Source organism: Aspergillus tanneri (genome assembly GCF_003426965.1).
Source record: "Aspergillus tanneri strain NIH1004 chromosome Unknown AapTan_4_pilon_pilon_pilon, whole genome shotgun sequence".
Lineage (NCBI taxonomy): Eukaryota > Fungi > Ascomycota > Eurotiomycetes > Eurotiales > Aspergillaceae > Aspergillus > Aspergillus tanneri.
In genome coordinates, this window is record NW_022984631.1 from 2,406,070 (window position 1) to 2,425,471 (window position 19,402).

Here is a 19,402-nt window from a genome sequence, read left to right on the forward strand (position 1 = left end):
TCTGCTCAATATCGTCAAGTTTCAATATTTTTATACTTTAAGAACTGGTTAGCCGGTAGTCGGCTGTAAAAAGTAAAAAAACGAATAGTCAAGGATCAAGATTGACCGCAGAAGCACACGGGACTTTCAGACTGGATGGTGTTCTGCATCGCCCACATTGTGGTAGCCTCAGACAGAATGGGGGGGACCCAAATAGGACTAGTGTAAATGTATTCTGCTATCGATAAGGCTTAGATGCCAAGACCGAAGACTAGTACATGGCCAAGTTGTTTAAAAAGCAAACTTAAGAAAACGACAGACGTAAACTACATGCTGACCTTTGTATTTATACTACCATATCTCAAATCAAAAAGCATCCTTCGAGGCATCGTGAATTCCCAATACCCGAGTTCCATCTTCACCCAGGTTGAGCCCGGTGATTGGTAGGGAGCCAAGAAAAAGGCGGTGAGACAGAAACGCTTCCTGAAGAGTAACTCCCCTGCTTAAGCTTAATTCCATTTTAAATACAAACGGCCGACGGATGCCCGGAGTATATATGTTCAGCTCGTCTTGTCGAATAGAGTGAACTCGAGTGGAGGGGTAAGCCTTGGGTAATGTTAAAATCTTAAAAAGAAGCTTAAACAGTACTATAGAGTTCTATAGTACTGTCTTCTAATCCATTAGTATAGCGATGTTGTTTCGAGTATTTTGGACTTGCTGAGTGTTCTGAGTTCAGAACAAGTGGCAGAATTCGCCGGGAAACCCCAAGTTGACCACTCCACCGTCGGACCTCTTGACTCGCCGACTACGGAGTGGAAAAGTCAAAGTGGTCCGGGCAGGCCCGGAGGTTAATATATAATGATGTCACCATCCCGTCCACGCCATTTATTCCGTGCAGCATCATAATCAACTCAGCGACGTTTCCTAAACTCCATCCATCTATCCTACCTATCGAACCAGATCATTTTCTCATACGACATCATGGCTCCACTCACACTCCAGTCAACCTACGAGATGGTTTCGGGATATGAGATCCCAGTTGTTGGTTTTGGGGTGGGTACCCAGTGGCATGGCAAGAATGAAAGAGAGCTTCAGGGAGAGAGAAAGAGTACGTGATTGGACGCTGACACAATGAGCATGGTTTAGGTTTACCAAATGTATGTACCTTAATCCTTGAGTGGTGATCATAATGATCTTACCTGACTCGCAAATTCAGTCCGGCCGCAATCGCGGAGAAAGTCACTCTAAAAGCCTTGGAAACCGGGTACCGCCATGTTAGTGTTATCTGTACAAAGCTTGGATGGGGTTTTATTTTTTTTTCCGTTGACGCTTCCTAGGTCGATAGTGCAAAGGTCTACGCCAACGAAGCTCAATGCGTTGAAGCCATCCGAAGATCCGGCGTCGATCGTTCTAAGATCTTCTATACCACGAAGATCGCTTCCAATCACATGTCATATGAAAAAGCTAAGGAGTCTATCGAAGCGAGCATTGCTGATGCAGCCAGCATCGGCTATATCGACCTGTAAGCAAATAGCGGATTTCCCTTCCGGTAGCAGAGGTTGACTGTTCCATAGTGTGCTGATCCATGCTCCTTTTGGTGGCAAAGAAGGCCGCCTGGGTGCCTGGCGTGCACTTGTCGAGGCCCAGAAAACGGGCAAGATCCGCTCCATCGGAGTCTCCAATTATGGTATCCACCATCTGAACGAGCTAGAAGAGTATATCAATAGCGGTGCAGGTGGTAAAATCTCCGTCGGCCAATACGAGATCCACCCCTGGTGTGCGAGGGAAGACGTTGCGGATTGGTTGAAGAAACGCAATATTATTGTCGAAGCCTATTCACCTCTGGTTCAGGCCACACGGATGAACGAGCCTATCCTGCAAAAACTGGTGCAGAAGCACAACAAGACCCCTGCCCAGATCCTAATCCGATGGAGCTTGCAGAAGGTATGTCCCTTCCTAGCCCGAACAAGCATCTCTATGATGACATTAACATTCGTAGGGATATGTACCTCTCCCCAAGTCTGTGACCGACTCCCGTATCATCGGAAACACACAGGTGTTCGACTTCGAATTGTCTCAGGAAGACATGGACAGCTTGAAAACCAATGTTTACGCCCCCGTCTGCTGGGATCCCGTCCGGGATACGCGTCTATAGAGCATGCACGCGACCGGCTATGGAAACAGAGATGGAACAGAGGTAGATATGTCCGAGTGACCGAGTAGATAGTACTCTGCAAGTTAGTTTATAGATACAAAGCGCGAACCCTTACATGAACTGATGCTTGTGGAGCTGTATGATCGCGCTAGTTAGTGGGTGTATGATGATCACCCGCGTCGGTATAACTTATTGCCGCAGTGAGGCAGTTATGGCCATTTCAATGTTTTCCAAACTTCTACCTCCCTTATTCACTTCTTTGTTGACAATGTCATGCTACACACCAAGTATTTTCCAATGTCTTTCTACACTTCTTGGGAACTAAAGGAATATATTTCCTAGCTGTTAATTCCTGGCCCTGATCGACCTCAACAATGTCCGATCCACCGAAGCGCATCGTCCTCGAAAAATCCCGAACTGTTCGCAGGCGATATCAGCGCAGCAATAAACGGCTCCAGTTCACAGCTTCCCAAATAGCACGCATTGAGAGAGAAGAAGAACGGGAACGGCGCGCCGAGAAACTCAGGGAGAGAGAGAAGAAACGCATCGCAAACAAGAAAAAGAAGGCTGAGAAAGAGGCAACAGCTCGCGAAGAACGTCGACGTTTAGGCCTCCCCGAACAAGATGCCCCTCCTGTCCCAGCTAGCCAGCCATTGCTGTCACGATTTCTCAAGAAGACCACGGACTCTGCACCTGCGAATCAGGAATCGTCGTGCGAATATACGGAACTAGACAGCCCAGGTGCTTCAGCTACGGAAGAAGATAAGGACAGGATATCAGACCTAGACAATGATGCATCTGATGGCACAATTGTTCCAGATCTTGAGAATATTCTTGTGGAAGGAAAGGGATTTATCGAGTATGCCAGTGTCGGCAATGACCAAGGAAGGGTGAAAGACGATGATGAATTCTCTGACTGTTCAATATTCTACGACGAAGACGTCATTAAGGAAGCTGAAACTATCGTAACTGCACTGGATGCCAAGGTACAACCGGAAGCAGAGAAGCAATTGGACAGAACTACTATGATTGGGCTGTCAAGGGGAGATTCTTTCCGGGATGACACGGCTGACTTGCTGGAGCAATTTGCCCATGAGTTCGATATGGATGAAGAATTCGAGCGGAATTAGTCTGGCTGGATAGTATGAATTGCTGCATCTCGCAAGTAAGGCTATGTCCAGTATACACCTTGTATCCTACATGTCCCACCTATCCGACCCGATGGGAGCGCGTCGTTCGGATGGCGGTGGCCCCTCGTCGGCTCGATGTTCCATCATAACGGCAATGTCCATAAGTTCCGATGGAATAACAGAGGGCATGTTGCATGGGGAAGCATTGTGGGACGTTCGAGTGTCTTAGATTTGCAATTGACGCTCTCTGCTTGAAAACAAAACTAGCCAAGATTACTCCGCACATCTGTATGTACCCGATGACGTCGATAACACATTGCCGATCTGAGGATGCTGACATATTAATGGCATGGTGTCAGTCTTGTACGGCCCAATTCTCCATTCTCCATCTACCGATACTTTTTCGATTGACAGCGATATTCGTCCAAACAAACATGCCTTTCGTCGCTGCAAAAGGTCACCAACTACACTACGCGGACTCCCATCCCGATGGTGCTCCTGAAAATGGGCTGACCTTCGTCTTCATCCATGGTCTGGGCTCATCTCAGAATTATTATTTCCCTATTCTCCCCTACCTAACTCCGCACCATCGCTGCATTACCTTCGATACATACGGCTCCGCACGCTCTGCATATATGAATGAGCCAGTGTCCATTGAATCGATAGTCGAGGATGTTGTCAATGCGCTGGTTAAACTATCCGTCTCGTCCGCGGTGTTTGTGGGCCATTCGATGGGTGGGCTGGCTGTGACTCTTTTGGCAACCATGCATCCGGCTATAGTGCGGGGTGTGGTGGCTATTGGACCAACTCATCCCTCAGATACATTGGTGGGGGGAATGAACAAGAGGCGTGAAATCGTCTTAACAGGTGTGTATTCGTTACTACACCATAACTGCAAAGATCCCGGGTGCTCACACTACACAGCTGGAATGGAACCAATGGCAAACACCATTCCCTACCAGGCCACTGGAACGCAATGCTCACCTCTGGCGAAATCCTTCATCCGTGAACTCCTGATCGGCCAGAATCCCAGTGGTTATGCAGCGCTCTGTCAGGCCATCGCCAACGCTCCCATAGTTGACTATACCAAAGTCCAGTCTCCCTTCCTATTGATCGCGGGAGAAGAAGACAAGTCCGCCCCATTGGAAGGGTGCCAGTATATCTTTGATCTAGTTTCGAGTAGGAACAAAAAGATGGAAGTACTCGACAAGGTAGGACATTGGCATTGCATTGAGGCACCAGAGCAGGTTGGGAAGGCGATTGTACAATTTACCGGGAGCCTGTAATTCAAGGATAGTGGAATGTATCCAACTATTCCATTCTATAAGTTGTCTACTTGAACCTTAAGGACCGAGATACTCGTATTTGATAAAGTGGCATAAATATACAACACAGCGCATAAGCACGTACAAATATAAAAATCTACGGCACTAAACTGAACTAGGCACCATTACTCTTATCCTCAGTCGGAACCAACTTCACATCATACTCCAACTCAAGACCAGCTTGAGAGTCATCCTTGCGAGGCACGAAGTCCACAATCAACGAGTCCTTGACCGCGAACACGGAGTCATTGGTCAGGTACTTGTCTTTGCGATCGAAGATTTGAGTAGTAAGGGGTTTATAGCCGTCGTAGGTTGCCTGACCATTCAGTTCAACTGCCACGTAATATTCATAATAAAACCGAAGGGGGTAAGCTTACGATGATATGGATATGAGCCGGACGATACGGATGCCTATCCATGAGTTTGAGGAGTTTTCCAGCGGGGCCTACGTTCGTATTAGCATTCATCTTTCCCCCCTTCCGACCCTGAATACACAACGAGAAACAATCGGCAACGCAGATATACATCCATTGGATACAAGGTAAGATAAAAGAAATATACACACCATCATTAGGAACCGGATACGGCGTCGGTCTCAAACAATAAAAGAAATAACGACCGGTATCATCCGTCTTAAATTTCCCTCTGAGATTGAACTCCTCCTGGTTCGGATCCTGCTGTTCATACAACCCATTCGTCGACGCCTGCCATACCTCAACGGTTGCACCGACCAGCGGCTTCTTCGTGCTGAAATCGACAATTCGGCCGTGCATGAACACCATCTCCCCGTCCGCGGGGACGTCCTTGACGATGTTCTCACCGTTCTGGCGATAGGGCGTATCGGCTCGGAAGAAGGGCCCTAGAATGGCTGTTGCCGTGGGGGCGTCTTTTGCTTCGTCAGCTAGTTTGAATGTGATTTCGTCAACTAGACTATACTATTTGTTAGATCTATCCAACTGAGTAGAAGGAAGAAGAGGGAAATGGAGGAGAGGGAGGTACGATTCTAGTCCAATTACGTCGCAGATTAATTGCCCTTCGTTTCGCTTGTGGTCGCTCATTTGTCCGGCCCAGTTCATCAGTTGTACGCCGGCCATCCACTCGTCTACGGTCAGTTCGTTCTCGCGCGCGAAGTCATGCACGTGTCGGATGAGACTGGCCATGAGGGTCCGGAAGCGCGGAGTGGTGTTGGGTCCCATTGCGTTGATCACATTGTCGGTGAAATTGGGGTCGAATCGATGAGATGCCATGGCGGTAGTATGTAGCTGTCTTACAATAAAGATAGGGAGGTTAAAGACAAGAAGCAGGATGTAAAGTAATGCCGCCAAGGCACCAGATATATATTCAATATTTAGTGCCTTACTGACAATGACATGATTGGAAATTCATGTCTCCGGATGGCTCCCTGGCAAAAGTCCGTACATATTTACCCCGCATATCGAGTCGATTAATTGGGCGCTGCGTCGACTTCGGTCAGAAGTCTTGACCATATGATACGGATAGCGATGGGCATCGGATCGTCTTCCGATTTCCTGCAGACCGTCGGATCGGATAGGACGAGGTGCTGATTGGCTGAATGTCTGCATTGATGAGTAATCTAGACATAGCATAACTTCTGGACATGAATATCAAGTCGATGAATATAAAAATTTCAAATGTCAAGCATGATTAAAACGGGTAGTAGAAAGAAAGCAACCTGCTATCAAATAACAGGCGAGTTTATCAAGAAAAAGAAGAACATCATGGGTAGGAGTTTCATCCCGTATATCTTTACACAAAGCTGAGCGAACACTTAAACAGTACAGAACACTTTACAAGACTCTACATTATATAATTAAGTTAGCAGATTGTAGATATTATTGATATACGCAAGAACTTTTCCCATTCCCCAGTATCCATACCCAACACCATTATGGATGTCTTACTATTCGCAGTTCAAGCACTGAAATCTATTAATTCCTACCTAAACATAAACCGTCTGATAAAATCGAACTCCGCGATTCTTTTTCTTCTAAATATTTTGTACTCTGTAAATATCTTGTATCTCTGTCCTGCAACGATAAATAAACCATGCAGGTACTTTCATGCAAACGCCAATCTTAGCTCCTTTTGCCCCGTATGGAAGGTTACATTCGAGATATGCATGCATCACGCGAGTCTAGCAAGGAACTGTTTTTTCCTTTTTATTATTATGTTATTTTTTAAGACATGTGAATCCCGGATGCCGTCAGACTAGTTATATATTCTTCTATAAAAAAAGTCCAGATATTAGGAGAAAAGGGGGCAATTAATAATTATTAAAGCAGAGATGGTCATTTGTACTTCTGCGTGCAGGATGATCCAATAAACTGATTGATATATCCAATGTGGAAATGATACGTCCAATTCTTTATTCGTATCTCCAGTTATATTCTTTTGTTAGTGAGCACGGCTGTACAGCAACGGTTCGCCAAAGGCAACCGGAAAATAAAATAAAATCAGATAGTGCGAAAGAATTCATTCGAGATGGTATCGATACGCTCTATTTACCCACAGCCCTTTCCATATACAAAGTATGCTTCCAAAGATACAGAAAATAATTAGTAATAAACCAAAAAAAGAAAGGTAGATTCAAGTACAAGAATGTCTCCAGATCAGGTCCATGTCCATGTCCACACTATTGTAGTTCTTCGAGCTGACTTGCCTTCTCTCGACAAGCTGCTGGTGTAAAGCCATTACCAACCTTTCCCGCAACGATCCGCCACCGATCATTCTCGTATTCCCGGAGGGCACGCTGTAGTCGTTGCACCTATGCCAATTGCTCGTTAGTTCCCAGGCATGTCTGCAACGGAGAGTCCTTACCATCTCATCGCTCCATACCACGTCTTTCGCCTTCAGTTTGGTGCAGTAGCGCACTTGCAACGTGCCACTCGTTCGCCCCGGGAAAAAATCAGCTATTTGCTTCCACGTCAGGTTTTTGTTTTCCTTGAGCTCGACTAGTAATGCATCCTCCTCTGGTGTGAACTTGAGCTTGGGCCCCCGAGGCCTTGGAGCTGGATCAGGCATCCCAGGCTGGCCTACAACGCTTGGTGGCCCGGCGGGAGTTGGTGACGATTCCACATTCAGACCATGACGTTGGGTGTCGCGCAGCGATGTGTGAGAAGGGAGGCGATGGTGGTGATGCTGTTGTAGGAGGGCCACTGAATCTGGGGGCCCAAAGTCATGGCTTTGCATTTGATGGTGTTGGGACGATTCACCATGCACGGGGAAGAGTATCCCAGGTGAATGCGGGTTCTCAGCCGGAGTGCCTGGGGCAAGGATCGGTATCTGTTGTCTGATCCCATGGTGGTCAGGATCGCCTCCATCGCCCTCGGTTTCGGAACGAGGTCGCTTCTTGCCGCGTTGGGCGGAGGACAGCTCAAAATTCGACGGTGTATAATGGACGGGAAGCTGTCGAGGGAGCATCTGCGCCGGAGTGAGGACCACCGTTTGAGAGATATCATGTACTGATGGTTGATGGCTCGCTGCCGGAAGGACGGTCGCATTCGCATGGTGTTGCTCGAAGGCCGAGGTATGCGACCCCCTCTGCTGAAACGAAGACTCGGCCTGTTTGTGATGTTGTATATGTGGCTGGTGCGTCTGGTAGACAAGGGTCCCTTCCTGTTCCTCCGGTTTGCTGTGGGCATGATGAGCGTAATCAATGGCATAGTCTCTATACGGATCCGCCAGCGTCGCGGACATACATCGGCGCCGCTAGAGCTTTAAAGCCCTGGCAGGCTACCCTATTCTTAGAATGAATGAAATAGTCCGGGAAGGGCGGAGGAAGAGGGTAAGAAAAAAAAAAATTCGCCGGCAACAATGTGAGGATCTAAACAAAGACAGAACTTAGGCCAAGGTTATAGGCTCAATGCTTCCCAAGGGCGTTTGTTTCAGTGTATAAAGGGATTATGGGCTGATTCTGATGTGCACAATAACAAACCCTTTTGCCATGTACTGATCATGAGTCAAAAAACCCAGCCCTGGTGCGTGATCTATCGTTCGTAAAGACAGTAAACCCGATGCTATTCCACGGTCAGAATCACAAGGTGTCTTCAGGTGGCAAAGAACCAACAATGCTAGGGAATAAATAGTGGTGCAATCAAGGGCGAACAAATGAGAACATGGCTAAGGGATTATTTGAAAAATGAGACGAGGTGAAGGCGACCCATTTGTTGTAGCAAAAGGGATGGTTTACGCTCACCAGGGGGTTGTGACGGGCAAAGTTCCAAAAATACTTCTCTTCACCAGGTGCTGGTATCCAAAAAAAAAAAAAAAAAAAAAAAAAAAAAAGGAAGGATTGGCAAAAGGAACAACAAAAATAATCACAATATTAATAAAAAAGGAACCAACTTAGGCAGATCTAAGCAGCAAAGCCTTAATGCCTGCTGCCGCTTATTCCCCCCACACAGGACCGCCAGAAACAAACCCCCAATTTGAGGAATAACAGGGAGGGAAACAAATACCCAAAAAGAAAAAAAAAAAAAAAAAAATTAACCACAGTGATAGATTGAAGTCTCCAAGCGGGTTAGAAGCCGAATCTCCCGTTAACTGAAGATGTCAAGTGAAGAGCAACAGAGAGAACAAGTCAGAATGGTTTCCTCCCCACCTTTATGCACGAACAAAGTCCTATACAGTGATAGTCTGCGCCATATGTATGCCGAAGGAACAGTGACAGGTGGGCTCGGAAGGATTCTGGAAGGGAATTAGAGGGTTTTGAATTCTGGGCATGAGCAAGACAAAGGCATACAGGCCAGGATTCCGACGTATGTGGGTAAGAGAGGGTTGAGGAGAGAGAGGAAGAAACAAAAAAAACCCCCATTTGACAGATCTGCATTTCATCAAGCTTAACTTGTACAGGACCTAGAGGGCACAACGGTCGTCGATGCCAGAAAGGCGACATGGTTGTTGAGCAGTCTGGCAGGCGCCAAGGTGTGGCAGAGACGTGGTGGAGAAAGCAAAGATACAGGCTATGTTAGGGTAGGCCAAGGGTGAGCATGAAACACTAAGCTAGACAAAGAATACACACTGGGCATCATAGCCAGCTCCTTTGACACCATACATGATCAACAAAAAGCGGGGAGGACCAAGCCCAGTCCATACGTAGACCTACATAATCTAAGGTTAACTTATTGGATACGAACGGGGAGGGTGGATTCGGGATAAAGGATCCAAACCTGCTGCCAGTTTGCTTGCAACAGCTAATTACTGTACTGGAAAGTACTCAGCTTAGGAGTAGATTCCCCCAGTTGCCCAAGTCCAACTAGCAATGGGCTCTTCCCCCTGTCAGGACAAGGCCTGTCGTATGTCGTCGCAACAACTCCACCCGCAGCCACGCCAATGGCCGAGGGTCAGCAGTCTCAGCGAGACATCCACGAGGGTGATTAGAATTACTAGCGGACCGTGCTAGCGCGCTGTTTGGTGGGCCGTCACGCTGCTAGGAAGCTCCGGCCCAGTGTCCTGACTCGAGCGATGGAGAACGACCCTGGTCTATATACTCCATAGCCTCGAATAGGCGCGGGAACTTCAGGACGCAGACAGGCATTATGATGCAGGAGTGGCACCTTCAGCTATATTTCGCGCACACAAAAGGAGCGCAGCTTAGTATTTACCCTTTTAGTACCGTGGCGGGAGGATCGTTTGTTGCTTTGGATGGTGTGTGTTTTTTTTTTTTTTTTTTTTTTTTTTTTTTTTTTTTTTTTTCCATCTTCATCCCTCAGCGCACTTCCTTCTTCCTCATCTTCGTCTTCATCTTCTTTCCTCCGTTCCTTCCCTTAATACGTCGTCTTAGAAAGCTAGCATCGGGCGAGGTAAGCATTTATATGAGTCCTCTGGTTTGATTTTCTAATCACTAATTCACGGCATAAGTGAGCTTCGATCAACCTTAATTATTCGGAGCCGTGGCCCCATAAATGCAGGCAATAAGTACGGCAACGCCCCCTAGATTTGGACGGGAGAAGGGGGGGGGGGGAGGGGGATACAAGAGACAAGAAACAAAGAAAACAAACTGATTTGAAATTGGCAATGTCCCTGGATGTAGGAGTCCCGAACAACGGTCGGACATGGAAGCCTAGTGCCCGAGAGTTGCGGCGGGACAAGAGAGCACAGCCCTGGAACTAACTAGTAATTAATCTAGTTAGTCGGTGGGAGCTAGAATCAGAAGTCAAGCCTCATCTACAGCCACGCGGGACATACTCCATAGGAGCTTAGAATTTATAGTTTATACGTAAGCCCTCACTCCGATCGAGGCATAGTGCCATAGCATGGGCTTTCCAAATAGAGATACGGGCAGAGAACAAAAGTGGACCTATTGTGGCCATATCGTGTCTTGCAGCCCAAAAGCAGGAAGGATTTTGACTTTTTGGTTCCAAACCCAAGGCCGCGAGCGAGGCGAAATAGTGAAACGGAGTTATTCCACATCTGACATGGCTGGTTGGCTCAGGGCAGAGACAAAGACAAAGCGAAATGACGGAAGGAATCGGAAAGAATCAATAGAAGGAGGGGGAAAGTACGGAGTACGACTGGCAGAAAAGCGGGCTGGTGAGAAAATAGCAAGAGAAAAACCAGAAGAAGAATCAAAAAGCCCGTTGGTTTGATGAAATAAATGAGAGACCTCGATGGAGCTGATCTAGATGGCGGATGAAGCTGTCGTGGAGGGAGTGGACTGGTGCCACCGTAAGAATTGACTAGTGACGTGACTCTCGACACGCCCCTGGACTCCACTGCCGCAATTTCAGGAGAAACCTCGAATGGAGCCAATGAAAGCTCGAGAATGCTGAATAATGCTGAGATGCAAGAGACTGTACACTGATTGTCATTTCCTTAGTTGCTTGGCAATTTCATGCTTTTCTCCATACATCAAATTAAGGTCGAGTTAATGAAACAGGCGGGAAGATAATCTAACACTTAGGTACTGACACAAAAGTGAGAAATAAGTTGATGAAATAGAAGACATGATGGGGGAACAGTGAACCCTGGACAAATCGAAGAAAAAGATAAAATAATACCACATTAATGCACACATATCCAACGCCTAAATCCTCCTGCCTTCTCTCCTCTTTCTTTTCTTTTCTTTTTCTTTCGACTGTCTTTACGCAAAGTTATCAGATCGATCAACCCAAATGTCCTCCAGCTCAGCAAAGTTCTGGAAGTGCAGTGGGCGATGCTGATCATCATAGAATCTCAAGGGCGTGTCGATCTTGACATATACTGGCCGCTTCTCCACAGTGCCAAAGGAGCTTCCCATGAAGCTATAGTTCCAGACATTATCCTCTGGCACCAGGAAGTACCCGCGGATTTTGTCACTAAGAAGCAGCTGGCACTTTTCTCCCATGCTGGTCGAGAACCCCTGTGGCTGGTCCGACGTCGTATCCTTGTTCTCTGCCCCCCACTTGTAACCTTGAGGCGTCAGCCCCCAGGCCGCCAAAGATACAGATCCCGGCGTGAATGAAACGGTCATCGTCACGGTCTTCTTATCCCATGACGGGTGCTCATTCATCAAGCGAGCATGGTGGGTGACATCCATTGGAGTCATGTACGGCGGCTCGTTGCCGGAAATTGTGTGGATCACTCCCAGGGGCTCCAAGTTATTCAGGTAGTCGTGCTGCGGCAGTTGCTGAGACAGCTGGACCTCTCGCGTGCTGCCAACTTGCGGGATCATGACGATCGTGCGGATTTCCTTCACCTGATCATTATCGGGGGGCGAGCTGCCGTAGAGATAACCTGCAACTTGCACTCGAAGATCGGCGATAGTAATAAATCGCTTGAGGACATTCTTGGGCATGATGTAAGTGTAGCCCTCGTCGCGGAGGTCATCGGAGGAAATGTAGATGTTGTTCGCCCTAGTGCGGAGGTTGGAGGTGGCAATGGCCCGCGTGCGCCATTCGGTCTTCGACGCGAACGACTGCTGTTCGTACTGAGACGTGGTGGTTACAATGATTTCCTCCCCGCGCACGTTCTGAGTTTTCGTGGTAACAGCCGTGAGCTGCTTCTGTTCCTCCTGCTGCTTTTCGATCTCTGCCGCCTGCTGCCGCTGCAATGACGGCGCACTGATTTCCATACCAAGGATAATATCCCTAACTTCGCTGCTGGTCAAGCTCTGGACGTTGACATTGTTCTTCTTGCCGTAGTCATTCAAAATAAGATCGCGCAGCTGTACTTCCACCTTGATCCAATCTTCATCAGAAAGAGAGGGCCAGATGTGATGCTCCTGCGTGATGACAGTCTTGTCGGGTCGGAGAATGATCTTGGCTTTGTCGATATTCACATGGAGTGCTCGCAGAATGAGGATCAACCTAGAGAAAGCGGTGTATGGCGAGATTGACTTTAACCATTCATCGTAAAGGTTGAATAGAACCATCTGCGGCTCGGTCGCGCGAAGGATCATGTCAGCAAGCTTTTCGACTTTCATAGCAGCCTGGAACGGCAGTTGAAGTTCGGAAGCACGGATCGAAATATTGGGGAAGTCGAGCAGGTGAACCTCGAGGGGATCCAGAAGACCCTTCCGGGTGACGATCAGCTGCTTTGGCTGTTCTTCGACCGGCAAAGATCGAATAAGCGCAGCCACTTCTTCCGCCGTCTTCCATTTCGCCAGCTGACCCAGACGCTTCTGTCCAGCCCAAACGCTAGTGTGGATGATCTTTAGGAACAGCTGGCCAGTCCTAGGATTGAAAATGAAAATGGCACCATTGATGGGCTTGGTTGTAAGGTTCCCTTCGAAGGTCTTGTGGATGGTGACACGGTAGACATTGGTATCGTCAATGAACAGCTGGATCTGCGGACTGAAAAGCTCCGAGTAGTTCTGCGAGTTGAGGAACTCCTGGTTGCTTTCCGAAGCATAAAGCTGCAGACCCTTGCGGATACGCTCTCGCAGCACATACAAGGCGGGGTTGGCCTTCATGACCTTCGCCATGGCCTGCTGGATCAAGGTCTTCAACCCAGGGAAGTACTGTCCATAAGCCGAGTAGAGGTTGTATGCAAGGTCGATACCGATCATCAACCCAGTGGCAGAAGGATAGATGCTCATGCTGTCGGTAGTGTAGTCCAGGTACTTGGCACGAACGTATCTCTCAATGTCATGAGAATCGTAATCGCCGTACCTCAACTGCACGTCTAGCCAAAATTTATTTGTCGTAGTGGGCTCGTACACGTCCTTTGTGTCGAACAATAGCGAAGGCCGCGTCACGTTCCACTTGTTCGTCGCGAACAGTAGGATATCTGCACACGAGCTGTTCATCTTATACGACTTACGTGGGTGGATTGTCTCCTTCTGAACAGCTTCGATACCGAGCTGTTCGAGTTCCTGATCGAAGACTTGACACAGATCCATGACAACGGACTCGTGAATCTTTTGCCACAAGTGAGCACGGAAGATCTGAATCAAAGAGATCTTCAAGGTCGGAATCTTTCCGTGCAAGAAGATACCCGTGAGATCCAGCTGCACCTGGAAACCGACATAGACGTTGGCACGATTGATGGTAGGAGACCACCAGAGAGTGAACCGACGGTTAGGAATTTGGTTCAGACCAGATCTCTGGGCATTGGTAAGCTTCTTGAACTTCATTGACTCTTCGAAACCGCTGTTATGCAATACAACATAATCGTGTCGCAGATAGAGTTGGTCTTTGTCGACTCGGAAGCCCGCCCACTCTGTCGCCTCAGGTTCGAGGCAAATATCTTCGATAGTGTAATTATGAGATTTTAACGGCACGGCCTGCGCGGCCAACTCCAAGTCAGGACATCTGAAGGCTAGATACTGTCTCCTTTCCTTAGGATCAAGGGCAGCATAATCAGCGGCGGTCATCTCCACAGTCTCGTAGAGCTTCGAAGTGTCAAGTTGCTCTGCGTCCGAAGTCTTCTCTCGGCGAAGAACCAGAATATGGTTTGGGGTGACGACGAGATCTTCTTTGCCTGAGCCAATCTTGATACGATAGAGACGATCACGACCACTGACAATGTTGAAAGCGCGTCGAGGCCCGCCGTCAGGACCGAGAAGTAGATCTCCTTCTTTGACATCTTCGACGTTGATCAGAGTACTGTCGTATCGCAACAGCTGCGTCCCCTTGGCAAGACATGCTCTCTCCCAGAAGAGACCCTCCCACGACGGGAAAGCTGTTGCCTTGAACAGAGTGTGCTCCAGGATTGTTTCAACACCACCAAGGGCCTGAATAACGTCTGTACGGTAGGCGTTCAGATTCCACAATTTACCGTCGTGACGCTGACTTGTCCACCAAAATGGGTTGCTCTTCATCAGCTGGTACTGCTTGAATTCGGCCCGAAGACGGAATCCCTTGTCAAAGCTGAGCGTGCTGCGATCTTTCTGGAACAGGGTATTGATACGTGGGAGACCACGGTCCCAGCTGTCTTCTAGATCTTCTAATGTCAAACGGCGATTCTGTTGCTGGGCCTCCTGACGTTTCTGGGAATACTCCATCCACACTCTCTGAGAGTCAATGAATTCCGCTTCCCAGGGAATGATGTAGCGGAAAATGTTGGGAATCAGAGTTTCCTCGTCGTGAGACATACCGGCTCGGAAGTGAGTAATCCCCGTATCTGTTTGCTTCGACCACCGCTTGTCGCTAGCGGGGATGAGGATATGTGATCCGGAGATCATACCGAGACCTCCCAGTTCTTTAGGCGTGTAAAAGACAGCAGGGGGGAAACGAGACGGCATCTTGGAGTTAAGCCCAATCTTGACACGGGTTTGGATCTTCGTTTCACATTTGACGATTGTGTCCAGAAGGTTGACAGTGGAAACTGCAGCTTCGCGATAGTAAGTGAAGAGTGCAATCAATGCCGTGTTCCATTTGTTCGCAATCTTGGTGAATGTAGTCGAGCCCGATGACATTAGGATTTGACGGATGCGGTTGTTAAACTTCTGGATATCCTCCTCGGTAACCTGAAGGAAAGCGTGTGCCGTGCGCTCCTTGGTTGCGTTATTGACCAGAGACCAGACGCTATCCTTAACCGAAAACTCTTCGTTCTGGTTGCGACTCTTCGGGAGAATGCGAACCTCGAATCCAGACATAGAGAACAGGAGGTTGGGGTTGTCCTTGCTATAGACACTAGCGAATGTATCATCCCATTCGATTGTTGTAATAGACCTTGGCAGGCGATTTTTCAAATCCCAGAATACAGCGCGACCAAGATTGACGTCGTGTCGCATCAAGCGCATGCGACAATCGCGTGGCCAACACTTCTTGTTTTTGTACCCAATGACATTTTCGAAGTTCGGGTCGGGATTCTCCGTCAGGAAACGCTGTATTAGGTCCCTTGAGTCGTCTGCCGAGAATCTGAAAAAGACCCAAATCCTGTCAACATAGCGAGTGTACAGACGGATGGGGTGTCTGGTCTCCGTAGCCCGGTCTCTGAACTGGAGGAAATCATTGGGGCTTTGAGGTGGACCTGCCATTTCACTAGCTCTCTGCAATCCAAGCAGCAGCAAGTCGATCATCAGGCCGTAGAACTGGAAAACAAAGCCGGAAAACTGAAGGCCTCGGATCAATCCGTAGCTGTTTGTGTGGTTCATATCTTTGTAGCTAAGCTGGACGTTATTCTTGGATGTGATATAGTCAGCCAAGTTATGATCCATGATCAAGCGAAGTAGACGGTTCAGAAGAGTCAAATCGATCTTCTCGTACACTTTAGACAGCTCCGTCTCGATCATCACGTTCGTCTCACCATCGGCAGTCTCCCATACATTGGACAAGTTGTTGATACCTTGTGCCCACTTGTACGTGAGAAGTGGAGGAACTTCAGAATCCGATGGCTTGATCCAAGCGGGGAAGAGGTGGCGCTGCTCTGCCTGATACCACAGGTATTGGTCCAGATAGGCATCTGTGATCTTCTCAATGGGCTCAACGTCATACACTGGGTTGATATTGCTGTAATTATCATTCATGTCGATGCCCACTTCCTTGAACGCTCTCTGGGTCAAGAGGAATCTCTTGATTCGGGCCAGTGTTGTTCCAGGGGAGTCGTAAGCTTGCTCAATGAGCGCAAGTTCCTCTCTCTGGCTCTGATTGAGCCTGCCCTTGACGGAGTAAGCTTCACGAAGACGTTCCAGCGCAAGAATCAAGATCTTGGTATCATGCTTGTACGAAACACTGGGGAAGGGAATCGGAGAGAATTTGCGGGACTCCAGCCAATGCACCATCGTGGTATAGATGGCCACGGCCTCTTCCGACGAAACGTATGGTCCATCCTTAAGGTAGTTATGCTGCCTTTCCTGCTCCGACTTCAGCCAAAGTCGAGTGAGTCGACCAAGGTTCTTCTTGGCAACAGTCTTGTCCACTGTCGCACCACGGCGGATTCGCTCACGGTTGTAATGAGCAACGGAAATCCACCAATCAGCTTTGCTCTTGACATAGCGCAGGATGATGTTCTCAATAGGAGCGGGAAGACCGGGGACCTTCCATGGAATGTTACTCTTCCAGCATCTCCACGCTTCCGACAGGTGCTGGAGAACAGTGTTGACTTTATTCTGTTTGATACCCTCGGGCATCATGTCCATGAGATCAGCCATGACAGAAGCACGGAGCTCAAGATCGAAGTGAGACTCCACACGCTGCTTGGTCACTGTCTTCGCAACACCCTTGCTGTGACGACCCTCGAACTGACGAGATAGCAAGTTTCCGAGCCATCTCTCAAGCAGAGGGATGATACCACGCATGAAGAACAGCCAGACGCGCCAGGCTGGCGCCCAGAAACCACATCCAGGACCTTTACCAACCGGGCCAGAGTTGAACCGGTAGTAGATCAAATGCTTCAAGTCCTTGCAAGAACGGATTTGATGCATCAACTTGTACTTGTACCGGTACATACCGGTCAGCTGGCCAACATGGTTGAAAGCATAAAGAATACCGTCAGCAAGTTGAAAAGCATCGATGTTGCCAAGACGATATTGAACTTGCGCATCAACAATCAACTTCGTAAGACGCAAAATTTCTCTCATGAGATGGAACGCATTTCCAAACCGAGACTTCTTTCGTTCCTTGGTTGTCAGGGTCTTGACTGGTTTCAAGTTGAAGTTGTAGTCGAGATGCAAGTAGGTCAAATTCTTGCGATGGATCAGCAGGTTGAGCATGTTGAAACCCTGGCGGCAAACTTGCAATCCAGCCTCAACCCAGTCGATGGTCGTCTGCTGGAAGAACTTGGTTGACTTCAGGGTCCTCAGCAAATTCTGCTTACTCTGGGCCTTGGGCTTCTTCTTGTGCAACTCATTCAACACATAGGTCTTGAGAAGCTTCTGGTAGGACACCCGGACCTTGACAGGCTGGCCCTGCGGACAATGCTCCAAATACCATTGCTTGACCAATGGCACATCTTGCGCACGGACCATCTTTCCAGAGCGCTTGTTAAAGGGATGAGGAGCCCACCAAAGCGCAATAGCGGAAGCCGTTTCAGGAGTGTAGAGTTCCTCATCTGCGAAGAAGGGCTCCATCTCTGCCGGAAGCTCAAAGTCGTCCTCATTATCCAGGCCAAAAATCTCATCCTCGTGGCTCACCGTGATGTTTTTGGGCGCAACAGATCGAGAAGAAATCGGATTAATTACAGGGTCGAAATAGAAAGCAGGGAGGTTGGGGTCTTCGGTTCGAACATATACAATTTGAGGGTGAGAGAACCAAGAAACCTCAACACTTCTTGGCAGGGTATTATACAGGAAAGGATATGCGACTCTGTACTCGGTTCGAATGGGAGCGCGGAAGATGATACGGTCGATGGCGTTGAATTCACTGAAGTCTTCGTCATTGGGGTCGATGTCCTTATACAAAGGCTCGAAACGCGGGCCACCAGGTATAGCGACATTCAAGGCTTTAGCGGTGAAGAAGCTATTTAGGTCGAACATGTGGAAGTAGTTTCTGTCAACCACGTCACTCAGCAGTTGATGACTTAGTCGGTAGAGAGTCGCCATTTGTGGGAGGGTCAGGTTCCACTTCTTATAGCTTGGCCCATTGACATTGGAGGTATCGAGGAGAGGACGTTGGTCATAAAACCATTCATAGACAGGGCCATCTTCAGACTCATCGAGCTCCATCTGAATCGGCTCCAGAGGCTCAACATCTTCAATATTTTCCGACCACGAGAGCGGAGGTTCTTCATCGTCGAAGGGCGGAAAGCGCATACGCTTGAAGTGCCTGCGATCGCTCTTTTCCCTCCTCATGCAAACCCACATGGTTGCCCACTGGGCATGGAAAACCGGTTCGATCACCCTCGGTGTCTCATTCACGAGTGTGAGACAGCCGTTCACGTGGTAGAGCACCTTCACCTCTTTAGCAGACTCCCAGGGCATGGGCATGTTCTCCAACAGCTTCAAGACCGCATGGGGCATGAACTTGAGAGCACCAAGATAGCTACGCTTCTCGTTGCTGAATTTCTTCTGCGATACATCGCCAATATCTCTTACGATCTTTCGCAGGTGCTCTGGCGGCATGTCCGCCTTCTGGGTTTCAACGAAGCCAGCCTTCCGCTTCTCTCCAAACCGGTTGCGTTGCATCCGTAGCCACTCATTCTTCTTCTGGGCGAACTTCGCGACAGTTGGATCAGCAGGCGGTTGATAACCGGGCGGCGGAGGAGCCAAAGGCATCGAAGGAGGTGCCGATGCACCCCATCCAGGAGGTGGGGGAGGAGGTAACGATGCCATGATGATTATTTATGGGAAAGGAAAAGGTTCTCTCTCGTGTCGACGTTGATGCTGAGTTCAAGTCGCGTCAGAGATTCACGTCGAGAAAAGTCATCAAGGATCGCAAGTTCACCGGCCGATCTGTCAGAAGGAAAACAAAGAAGAGACGAAAGCGTCAAAC

At 48.5% G+C, this 19,402-nt stretch overlaps 6 protein-coding genes across 6 annotated transcripts; 3 read left to right on the top strand and 3 right to left on the bottom strand.

The window, feature by feature from the left end:
- Positions 1-960: 960 nt before the first annotated feature.
- Positions 961-2,134, top strand: ATNIH1004_005978 (aldo/keto reductase family protein; the record flags this gene model as incomplete). The annotated part of the gene is made up of 6 exons (XM_033570617.1): positions 961-1,032; positions 1,126-1,136; positions 1,196-1,253; positions 1,317-1,501; positions 1,554-1,923; positions 1,979-2,134. 6 exons carry the CDS (start codon positions 961-963, stop codon positions 2,132-2,134), a joined length of 852 nt encoding a protein of 283 aa, XP_033426649.1.
- A 374-nt stretch (positions 2,135-2,508) lies between these two features.
- Positions 2,509-3,264, top strand: ATNIH1004_005979 (uncharacterized protein; the record flags this gene model as incomplete). Its single annotated transcript, XM_033570618.1, has 1 exon — positions 2,509-3,264. The coding sequence occupies one exon, from the start codon at positions 2,509-2,511 to the stop codon at positions 3,262-3,264; it is 756 nt and encodes a 251-aa protein (XP_033426650.1).
- A 434-nt stretch (positions 3,265-3,698) lies between these two features.
- On the top strand, positions 3,699-4,550 carry ATNIH1004_005980 (alpha/beta fold hydrolase; the record flags this gene model as incomplete). Its single annotated transcript, XM_033570619.1, has 2 exons — positions 3,699-4,131; positions 4,189-4,550. 2 exons carry the CDS (start codon positions 3,699-3,701, stop codon positions 4,548-4,550), a joined length of 795 nt encoding a protein of 264 aa, XP_033426651.1.
- A 154-nt stretch (positions 4,551-4,704) lies between these two features.
- On the bottom strand, positions 4,705-5,836 carry ATNIH1004_005981 (intradiol ring-cleavage dioxygenase; the record flags this gene model as incomplete). Its single annotated transcript, XM_033570620.1, has 4 exons — positions 4,705-4,905; positions 4,967-5,034; positions 5,155-5,519; positions 5,589-5,836. The coding sequence occupies 4 exons, from the start codon at positions 5,834-5,836 to the stop codon at positions 4,705-4,707; spliced, it is 882 nt and encodes a 293-aa protein (XP_033426652.1).
- Positions 5,837-7,242: 1,406 nt separating this feature from the next.
- ATNIH1004_005982 (SANT/Myb-like DNA-binding domain-containing protein) lies at positions 7,243-8,306 on the bottom strand (the record flags this gene model as incomplete). The annotated part of the gene is made up of 2 exons (XM_033570621.1): positions 7,243-7,374; positions 7,428-8,306. The coding sequence occupies 2 exons, from the start codon at positions 8,304-8,306 to the stop codon at positions 7,243-7,245; spliced, it is 1,011 nt and encodes a 336-aa protein (XP_033426653.1).
- A 3,385-nt stretch (positions 8,307-11,691) lies between these two features.
- On the bottom strand, positions 11,692-19,242 carry prp8 (U4/U6-U5 snRNP complex subunit PRP8; the record flags this gene model as incomplete). Its single annotated transcript, XM_033570622.1, has 1 exon — positions 11,692-19,242. The coding sequence occupies one exon, from the start codon at positions 19,240-19,242 to the stop codon at positions 11,692-11,694; it is 7,551 nt and encodes a 2,516-aa protein (XP_033426654.1).
- Between the last annotated feature and the right edge of the window lie 160 nt (positions 19,243-19,402).